This window comes from Cladophialophora bantiana (genome assembly GCF_000835475.1).
Source record: "Cladophialophora bantiana CBS 173.52 unplaced genomic scaffold supercont1.15, whole genome shotgun sequence".
In the NCBI taxonomy this organism is placed as follows: Eukaryota; Fungi; Ascomycota; class Eurotiomycetes; order Chaetothyriales; family Herpotrichiellaceae; genus Cladophialophora; species Cladophialophora bantiana.
Window position 1 is genome coordinate 397,451 of NW_015971589.1, and position 10,487 is coordinate 407,937.

General features: G+C 46.5%; 3 protein-coding genes across 3 annotated transcripts; 2 read left to right on the forward strand and 1 right to left on the reverse strand.

Moving 5' to 3' along the window:
• Positions 1–157: 157 nt before the first annotated feature.
• On the forward strand, positions 158–981 carry Z519_09317 (uncharacterized protein; the record flags this gene model as incomplete). The annotated part of the gene is made up of 2 exons (XM_016767041.1): positions 158–717; positions 783–981. The coding sequence occupies 2 exons, from the start codon at positions 158–160 to the stop codon at positions 979–981; spliced, it is 759 nt and encodes a 252-aa protein (XP_016616557.1).
• Positions 982–1,313: 332 nt separating this feature from the next.
• Z519_09318 (uncharacterized protein) lies at positions 1,314–3,025 on the reverse strand (the record flags this gene model as incomplete). The annotated part of the gene is made up of 4 exons (XM_016767042.1): positions 1,314–1,624; positions 1,675–1,805; positions 1,863–2,168; positions 2,883–3,025. The coding sequence occupies 4 exons, from the start codon at positions 3,023–3,025 to the stop codon at positions 1,314–1,316; spliced, it is 891 nt and encodes a 296-aa protein (XP_016616558.1).
• A 733-nt stretch (positions 3,026–3,758) lies between these two features.
• Positions 3,759–8,248, forward strand: Z519_09319 (uncharacterized protein; the record flags this gene model as incomplete). Its single annotated transcript, XM_016767043.1, has 9 exons — positions 3,759–4,168; positions 4,252–4,372; positions 4,440–4,736; positions 4,803–4,943; positions 5,037–5,422; positions 5,465–5,614; positions 6,459–6,833; positions 6,885–8,091; positions 8,150–8,248. 9 exons carry the CDS (start codon positions 3,759–3,761, stop codon positions 8,246–8,248), a joined length of 3,186 nt encoding a protein of 1,061 aa, XP_016616559.1.
• Positions 8,249–10,487: the final 2,239 nt, after the last annotated feature.

Consider the following 10,487-nt stretch of genomic DNA (forward strand, 5'->3'; position numbering starts at 1 on the left):
CTTTCTGTGGTTTCCACGCTAATCCGCTCCTTTACGTCTAGCTACTTTTGTCTCCGGCCGAAGCCTGAGTGGCGGTCCAAGCATTATGTATTACGTTTCACTGCCACATCTCCTCGAAAAGGCCTGAGCATTGCACAGAGGAGCACTTATCGTAACCATGTCTTCCTTCAAGCTTAAGGTCATCGCAGTGACTGGTGCTGCCAGCGGGATCGGACGTGCTGTGGCCCGCGAATGCGCCTCTCGCGGTGCCCGTCTCGCACTGGCAGACGTACAAGAAAAGCCTCTGAAAGAGCTCGCCGAAGAACTTAAGTCGCAAGGTGCAGAAGCTACGGTGACGATAGTTGATGTGTCGAGCTCGGAGAGCGTGGACAAGTGGATCGACAGCCCCGTGGATTTTTATGGCCGGCTCGATGGAGCGGCGAATATCGCGGGCATTGAAGGCGACCAAAAGGTCTTCTGCAGCATCTCCGAGTTGAAAAATTCATCTTGGGACAAGGTCATCAACGTCAATCTGACCGGCCTTTTCTACTGCTTGCGAGCCCAACTCCGAGCAATGAAGCACGGCGGCGCGATCGTCAATGCTGCTAGCATTGCCGCGCTTCGAGGCAGGGCCGGTATCTCAGCGTATAGTGTGAGTAAATCTGGCGTTGTTGGCTTAACCAGATGTGCCGCCGCCGAGTCTGGCGTTCGAGGCATCAGAGTGAATGCAGTAGCACCGTAAGTTATCTTCCCATATCCAATCCAGCAGATCCGGCTTTACTGATATACATTTTCGGCGCCAGAGGTCCAGTCCAAACACCACTGATGGACAGAGTCCTCTCCGAGACTGGCGGCGGGACCGATGCCGTTGACTCTAACCTCACCATTCCGAGAATGGGAACGCCGGAAGAATTGGCGAAAACCTTCGTCTTTCTGCTTAGTGACGACTCGAGTTGGACTACGGGATGTATCTACACTGTCGACGGAGGTGCAATGTGCTGAAAAACGCTTCATTGCTCTACCAAAAGCAAGTCATCATTGGCTGATATGGTCGGATTGACCAAGTAGAAGGGGACAAAGGGGACAGAGATGGCTACCTATGTCGAAGCTACTAGCAGCAAGGGCATCACCGCACAGTGGCGGCACTCAGCCTCTTCCTTTCGAGTATTGCCGTACTCGTGGCTGATTGTAAGACAGAAAGGCTTCCTTCTATCATAGCAGCACCACTTATGTTCCAGGTACGAGACATAGATTCCACCAACTATATTACCATTACTTGGGCTGCTACACAAGAAATTGTGGCCGTCCAGGATCTATTGACAGGTTGCCTATGATCATCTGTAGACCAGCCCGTCATCATGCTCTATGGCCTCGTCGCACCGCTTCTCGTATTCAGACAACCCACCCAGATAAGTCAGTGGCTGCACACGGGCTCCAGGAATGTTTGCTCTAGTCCACCACGACTCAGTAAACCTGACCAGATTCTCTTGGAATTGAGCGTCGAGTAACTTAGCCCATTCGTCTTCGGCCGCTTCTGTGGCTTCGATGGATTTTGCACCTCGCTCCTCTGCTTTCATGATCAGACGACCCACCAGATCAGTTTGACATTCCACGGTGGTTGGAGCGTTGTAGAGTGTCGTTGGCCCTGTGGCTGCAATCAGCGATGCTCCTAGGCTGGCAGGGCATCTTACATACCTTGCGGGCCAAACACGGTGAATAAGTTTGGATAGTCGGTAATCAGAAGACCCAGATATGTGTGGATCTTTGAGGCCCAGGAGTCCTTCAGCTCGACATTGCTACGGCTTTTGAGGCCTAAGTTATAATATCTGAGTGAAATAGTTAGCTGTATACACAATGCAACGTGGTGCAAAGACGATACTCACGATCCAGTGAAACTCTCGAACCCTGTAGCAAAAACTAAGACATCGAACTCGTGGGTGCTACCATCGCTCATGGCCACACCGTTCGGGAGAAACCTCTCAAATGAATTTTTCCGTAAGCTGATCAACTTGACATTGTCCCGGTTCAGTACCTCATAGTAGTCTTGCTCAAGCGGGCTGCGCTTAGTTCCAAAATAGAATAATGGGTCTGTTGGCGCGAGTATTTCCCGCTTGACCGGATCTGAGATTCTGGCACGGACCTTCTTCTTCCAGAAGTCGTATACTATTCTGTTTGCTTTCGGGTTATTCCTAGTGTCTGAAAAGGCAGCCAGGAATGCGAATCCTCCTTGTGACTAAGTCTTCTTAAAGATGGCTTCTCGTTCCTCAGGCGAAGTCTCCACAACCTTGGGACTACGCTTAAGAGGGAAGCTAGACCATAAGAGGCGACTTTCGCGGAATAGATCGGGATACGTGGCTCTTTACTAAATCCGCTGTTCCTCGGTTAAATCTCTCTAAACCATCGGTAGATAAGTACTTGGTCGTCGAATGAAGACTAATAGCTCGCTGGCCACTTTCGCTGACTCTTGGACGACCTAGATGCTAGTCGCTCCAGCGCCAATGACTATAACCTTTTTACCTTTTAGACTTATATTGTCCGGCCATTCTCGGGAATGATAGATCTCTCCTTAGAATTTGGATAGGCCTGGAAAGTTCGGAGTGTACGACTTATCCAAAGAACTATATGTCAAAACAAGATATTTACTCTTGGTGACTAGCTCAGTGTCTGTGGAGACCGTCTATATACCGTTGATGTCGTCCCAGGACATATTATATACTCTAGTGTTGAAGTATGTGTCTTTTCGTAGATCATAAGTCTCGTCAATATATTTGAAGTATACACACAGCTCAGCTCGGTCGGGAAATCGTTAAGTAAAGTTCCAGTCCTTCCAGGCCTCTAGAAAATTTAGCTGGTAGAAGGGGAATTCCGAGTCGACGCGGGCACCAGGGTATTTGTTCCAAAACCATGTGCCGCCGAATTCAGAGCCCGTCTCAACCACTTTGACGTTCAGGCCCAACTTTCGTAGCTTGTAAAGAGCGGCGATACCACTGAGTCCCGCGCCAACCACCAGCACATCGCAGTTAACAACACTGTGCACAGAGCCCATATTGAGTACTCGTTGAAGGCAGGATCGGTGTTGAAAGCGACACTAAATTTCTGATCGTTCTCCCGTCGATCTTCCAGAATTGGAAGGCGATATAGCACAATCACTATGCTTAGTAGAGTCACACGTGATCGAAACATATCGAATCCCTGGCGCTGGGGTAGGCACAGTTCTTTTATAATTTGCATAGCGTGACAATAGTTTGACTCCAATCATGAATATCTCACATCTCGAAAGCCTCCCCTGGCGAAACGCCCCGGACTCACGATATCTGTCCTTCGCGGAGTACGGTGTGCTATACTGAGGTCGAATTCAGGAATGTACCGGGTATGAAGTTTCGTCAATCGGCACAATCAACCAGTCACAAACCCCGACGGGCTGGCGCAAAGTTACAAACAGACCCGCCTCACTCCGGCCCGACGACTTTGCCCTGGCATTACAAGCTGCACAGGAAGATCGCGCGGCTGCCGCAGCCACTCGTGTCCCACATTCTCCTCGAACCTACGAGATACGAAGAGGACCAATCGGCCCGTGATCGATCCTACCATACAAACCCTGTGAATCCACACCCAGGTTCTGCACACATGCAAGTACCAGTCTGCTGAAAGCTCGGACTTAGACAAATGACTCCCAACGACAGTTAAGTTGTCAGATATAAGCAGTAACATTTGATCACTGCCTCTCAGAGACCCCCATCGACGTCGTAAACAGTGCGCTTTCGGCGACAGTGATTATCATGGCTGTCGAGATCGAGGTGCCCCCGAATACCGACCTATTAGGTCCGAAGCCGGTGGAGAAATACTTGAATGCTGACATGTCCATGGTGAAGACCCCGTCCGACGTTCCTTTCGACCCAGAGGTGTTGAAAAAGCGGTACGCTAAAGAACGCGATAAGCGCCGGCAGGAGGCAAAGGCACTTGGCGGCCTAAATCAGTTTCAACTCGTCGAGACGGACGGGCCATTCGCTGAATACCTGCGGGATCCCTGGGTAGACTCAACCTTCAGTCGGGCTCCTGTGACCGAGGATGTCGATGTCCTGATACTTGGTGGCGGCTACTCCGCACAGATTGTAGCGTCTAAACTTCTCGTGAAAGGAGTCACTAATTTGAAGCTTATCGATAAGGCCGGTGGCTTTGGTGGCACATAGTAAGAGGAAATTCCGTATCACTTCGAAGCTAACATTGCTGATGTGGACCCCAAGGTATTGGAATCGCTTCCCAGGTGCACAGTGTGACATTGAGTCATACATATATATACCTCTCCTCGAGGAGACAGAATACATACCAACGGAGAAATACGCTCGCGGCAAAGAATTACTCGCTCATTCTGAGAGAATCGGCCATCATTATGGTCTCTATGAGAAAGCCTTATTTTAGACAGAAGTACAATGCATTAGGATGAAAAGCCGTCGCTTTAGACAATTAAGACCAACAGAGATGACAAGATCCGAGCCAAATTTGTGATCCCTTATGCTGGACCCTTACATCGGCCTAAACTTCCAGGAATTCCAGGTATAGATCGCTTCAAGAAAAAATCCTTCCATTCCTCACGATGGGACTATGAATATACGGGTGGGGACTCAGCTAGCAACTTATATAAACTCCGCGATAAGCGCGTGGGCATCATCGGAACAGGCGCCACAGCGGTTCAGATTGTGCCTTACTTAGGTGAATGGGCCAAGAAATTATATATCTTTCAGCGTACGCCTTGTTCCGTGAGTATCAGAGGCAACAAGCCGACTGATTCAGTATAGGTAAAGTCTCTGAAGCCTAGCTGGTAGGAATATCGCACCATCAACTTCAACAACCTCTGCAACGGCATACGGAAAGAGGAAAATCTAATTCGTGATGGCTGGACCGACCTTCTTCCCGCTATCTTCGGACAGCAAGACCCTAGCCTAACTCCCGACGAAGCTGCTACAGTACGGTAACTCACCGATTATAGAAAGATGGAAGCTGTACGGGCTCGGGTGAGCAAAGTAGTCAAAGATCCTACTACTACTGAGTCCCTGAAGCCATGGTACAACGCCATGTGTAAAAGGCCTTGCTTCCACGACGACTACCTCCCGACATTCAACCGTCCGAACGTACATTTGATCGATACCATGGGCAAGAGTCTCGAAGGCGTAGATGAGACCGGGGTGCTGGCCAACGGCCAACATTACCCTGTCGATCTGCTCATATACGCCACCGGATTTAAGCACAGTACCTTCTTCTCACATCGCTCTAACATGGAGATCTATGGACGCGATGGTATTTCCTTGACCGAAGTCTGGAAAGATGGCCCCCGGACCTTACACGGCTGGAGTGCTCGGAATTTCCCTAACTACTTCTTCATTCACATTATTCAATCCACGCTCACGCCCACCTTCATCCATGCCGCAAGTGAAACCGCATCGCAGTTGGCATATGTGATTTCGGAATGCTAGACCCGAGGAATCAGAAGCATCGAGCCGACCGCGCAAGCCGAGGAGGACTGGGTCAACACCATCATCAGACTGGCCACTAAGCGCCTTCAATTCCTTGCGGAATGTACACCGGGCTACTACAATAATGAGGGCGAAGTGAACCTTTTCGCGGCGAGGGAGTCCGGGTACGGTGGAGGTGCGCCGGCTTTCATGAAGATCATGCGTGACTGGAGAGCCAAGGGCGATATGGCGGGCATGGACCTGAAGTTCTGACGCTAGAGTGATAGAGATTGCCGCCACAGGATACCAAATCTTAGTTATAGTATTGTTGTGGTTCTGAAGAGCTTTGACAGAGATGAGTAGAGATTACCCAGATTGCACCAGAGTATCTCTGGATGCGGGTAGACAAGTGATCGGTTCGCAGGTGTGATCAGGAGAACCCAGACAAGGAGTGGTAGTGGTTCACCTGTATCTTCTCGAGGACTCTGATAAACATGCGCACCGGTTCGCCAGCTTAGGCCAGACAATCTCAACGGCGTGTCGCTAAACAGGATCGAAAAATGGTGATCAGCCTGTCGAAGATTTCAACAGAGCCCTTTCCTCAGGCACGGACTCTCTCAACAGCCTGGAGACCAAGACGGATCATCTGCAGGCATCTGTGAATGCTTTGAAGAAGCAGCTGGCCGAGAAGGGCATTTCTTTGAAAGCAGCGACTATTCAGACAGATCATTCGCAGACGTCTGTCGATTCTTTGAGCACGCAGCTGGCCGAGAAGGACAAGTCGGGAATGTCTCCGGACAGCAACTTCGCTAGCAGCTTCGTACAACAGCAACTTCGGCATTTATGCTTGGCAGAATCTAACTACACCAAATTTAGCTGGCGTTTGTTTCTGCTAGACACACAAATCCTTTAAATCAGTTAGCGATCGAATATTGAGAAAATCTCGCAATCTGACCTCGTTGCCGCCTGTTTTGTATAGCCAACCTAGTGTTGATCGATCTCGTTCCAGCCTCGTTTGTGTCCTTCTAGCCTAGTTTATGCAATGGCCACCGAAATCTCTCCCTGGCGCGCACGTCCTGGCTGTCCTGACCACCTCCGCGGGCCACTTGAGAAGGCTGTAAACGACCTGCCAGTCTCGTTCCTTGTTGATCCTGCCAACAAGGAGACCTACAACACCATTGAGGAGTGCTACCAACGCCTAGTTGGATACTCGCTATCTCAGGGCTTTGACATTGTGAGGTCTTCAGGCGGAACACCGAGCAATCCAGGTAGTTCCTTCCTATGTATATACCACGGCGATCGCACTCGTAACACACGAGATCTTGAGGAGTCAGTTGAGGGGGATAAGGACGGCGTAATCGTCTCAAAACGCCAGCGGAATCTGACGCATATTCGTGGCACAGGGTGCCGATAGTCCTGCCGTGTGTCCTGGAAGTCAGTTAATAAACGAGGCAGTGCAAATAAGGCCTTTACTCTTACTACCAAGTCTCTAGAACACACTAGCCACCCATTGGGCGATAACCCTTTGATATTCAATGGCCACAGAGATCGATTTGCAGACGTTCAGGCCGCAAAGGCGCAGGCGCGTATCCACCGATTCAACACCCTGCCATTCTCTGCTAGTCGCAGGATCCTCGATTCCAGCGAAATAGGCGTTCTTTTGACATCAAAGGAGTACTATAATGTGGTCAGATATTTGCCTGCCTCAAAGGAAAGCGCAAAGACAATTAGTGGCCTAATCTTTGCTCTGCAGAACGAAGGGTTTGTATATGAAACGCGGCTCGAGGAGGTCGTCGACGAGGCTGGCGCAGTGGTTAGTAGGAAGTGCGTACAGATCTGGTTCTCACACCGTGGCCACCTTGATGCCGCCGCTCGATTTATCGCAGGATCTGTCTGCATTATCGATGCAACCTTCAATACAAATAAGCTGAGGATGCCTATGATCGTTGCAGTCGGTGTGCTGAATACCAACAAGACCTTTCCTGTTGCGTTCTCGTTCTGTCCGAGTGAGAACCACGCCTCCTATACCTTCTTTTGGGAGAGCCTCAAGTTGCACTTACCGGAGAGAGTAGTTGCGCCTGCGGTGGTTATCTCTGACCAGGCAAAGGCAATCCTGTCGTCGATTGAGCAGTGTTATCCCTCAGCGAGTCACCAGATCTGTGACTGGCACGCGGTGGAAGCGATGAAGGCAAGGTTCCGTAAAATGGGCCATACAACAGACCAAATCAAGGGCCAGGGCAGTGGCTCTAGAAAGGCCATTGAAGGCCTCGCCGATCGCGCCTGGGCCTATATCCGTGCGGACACTCAAGAGGCAGTTGAGGCCAGGCGGAACGACCTACAATTGCGACTAATCGAACCTAGGTATCTCGATGAATGGCGTGAAAAGGAAGATCGCGTCGTCACGCTCTTTACGCGCGGACTATCAAACCTAGGCCATTCATCTAGTCAGCGATCTGAGTCCTATCATAACGTTGTTACTCAGATAACGAACGGTCAATTACCTCTTGAAGTGGCTGTAAAACGGCTCTGTCAAACGATCTCAGGAGTGATCAAAGACATCGCTCAATCCGAGAGTTTATCGCTAGTAGGTTATCCTAGAGAGGCTCACGGCGCGATCTTCAAACACCTACGATTTAATGTCAGCGACTATGCCCTCAGAAAGGTTGCAATTGAGTGGTCTAATCTATGCGGAATTATGATCTCTGAGGATACTGACTTAGGTGATTGCCACTATTTATTGCCTAGGCAATTCCTCCTTCCTTGTCGCCACTATCTCAGACGTGCCTATTGTAATGGGAGAAGTTGGAAGTGGTGGATAGCGTTATAATTAGCTGGGGCGCCGACCCTAGACTATGGTTTTTCTTACATAGTTCTGGGGGACTATCTTTCATATAATACATAAGTAACTAAGTTACTAATAGAGAGAACTTCCCCTAGTTAAGTGTACGCGTTAAGAAGAGACCATACCCACCGCCGTACGAGTTAATACCCATGGCTAGTAGCCTCGTCCTAGTTCAGTGGTGCCACTAATAAGATCTTCGACGAATACTTATAGATAAGCGTCTCTCTACGAGCGGTGAGAGAAAATTACGAAAAACAACTAAACTACTTACTAGATTAACAGAACTAAAGAACTACCTACCTATTTATCTAACTAAATCTAGAGAAACTAACTATATATTGTAATGGGAGAAGTTGGAAGTGGTGAACAGAGTTATAATTAGCTGGGGCGCCGACTCTAGACTATGGTTCTTCTTATATAGTTCTAAGGAACTATCTTTCATAGACAACATAAGTAACTAAGTTACTAATAGAGAGGACTTCCCCTAGTTAAGTGTGCGCGTTGAGAAGAGACCATACCCACCGCCGTACGAGTTAATGCCCATGGCTAGTAGCCTCGCCCCAGTTCAGTGGTATCACCAACAAGATCTTCGACGAATACTTATAGATAGGCGTCTCTCTACGAGCGGTGAGAGAAAATTACGAAAAATAACTAAAATAAACTACTTGCTGGACCAATAGAACTAAAGAACTGCCTACCTATCTATCTAACTAAATCTAGAGAAACTAGCTATATATATAGAACCGCTGCGTAGAGTATATCATTTAGATCACTAGCTAAGTAAGTCTATCCCGCTATACGGAGCGATTTACGCTAGCTATTCATAGAGATCGCTGCTCGGGGTGCCTTTTAAGATTACTAGCTATATATATTTACTATCACTATGTAGAGTAAAGACCAACGACTTAACGACTATTTAGACTACCTAGAAGAAATGGGAGAGAAGTATCTCCTAGGAATGTAGGAATGCGTTTAACCCTAAAAACTCCTAACTTAAGAAGCTTAGGAGGAGTCGAAGAACGCGGATCTACTTAAGAAATAATAAAAATAAGCGGTTAAACTAAACTCACTAAAATAAGCGAAGTTAGAGCGCTACTAATCGAAAAGTAAATCTAGAATTTCAATGAAAATTACTAGTGAAGATAAGAAAGAAGCTCGACGAGAAAGTCGATGAAGAGATAAAGAGAAGAAGAGAAAAAATAATAATAAAAGTACTAAAAATAATAAAATATCTAAATCTTTCGGTTTCGTCATTAAGATTTTACACTATTTCGATTATAAGAGAAGAAGTAAGAATAATTTAATAAAGAAAAATATCGTCTACGGGAGAATCGAATAATAAAGAAAAGCTAGGATCTTCTACGATATCGAGTATTAACTTATAAGATCTATCGACGCCGAATTTAACGATATAATCGTTATACGTTCCTTCTATTATAATATTAATAAGAGAAATATCTTAGAGCTTAAACGAGAGTAATAATCTTTTATACTTTAATAGAAAGAACGCTATCTCTTTCTTCGAGAAGTTTAAAGAACTATATAAATATAACTAAATTATATTAAGCGAAGAATATATTTATAGATCTATTTACTTTATATTTAAAGTAAAGAAAGAACGCTATAAAGAGCTCACTAAGTATAACGTAATAAAATAGAAAAAGTTTAAAGAGAAGATCTTAAATAAATATAAAGATCGGAACGAAGTGTAGCGAATAATAAGTATTTAATATCTTTAGATACTCGCGAAGTATCGACGAAAGAAGTCTTAAAGTTTAGAGCTATATCTCCGTTAATTTCGTAAGACTATAACTTATCTAATTAGAATCGAAGCCGAGACTAACTATACTTACTATCGTCTTCTTTTATTAGAATTACTAAAGACTTATATAAATAAGATTCGAAAGAAATAGAATTTAATAAATCGAAAGCCGAAGAATTCGAACTTTTAGAAATACTAAAATTAAATAAAAGAACTATAAAATATTAATAATGAAAATAAGAAATTTACGTAAGGAGTACTCGACGAGAAGTTCTAAGAACTAACGTACGAAAGAAAGACTCGATCCTTAGCCGTTCGAAAGAAAGAATCGTAAGAATAACGTCGTCGTAAGAATCGTACGAATAGTAAAACGAAGTTCGATAGAAATATTTCGTCGCTAATAAATCGACCTTCTACCTCTAAGAGAAATAATTAATCGGTGAAGAAATTATCT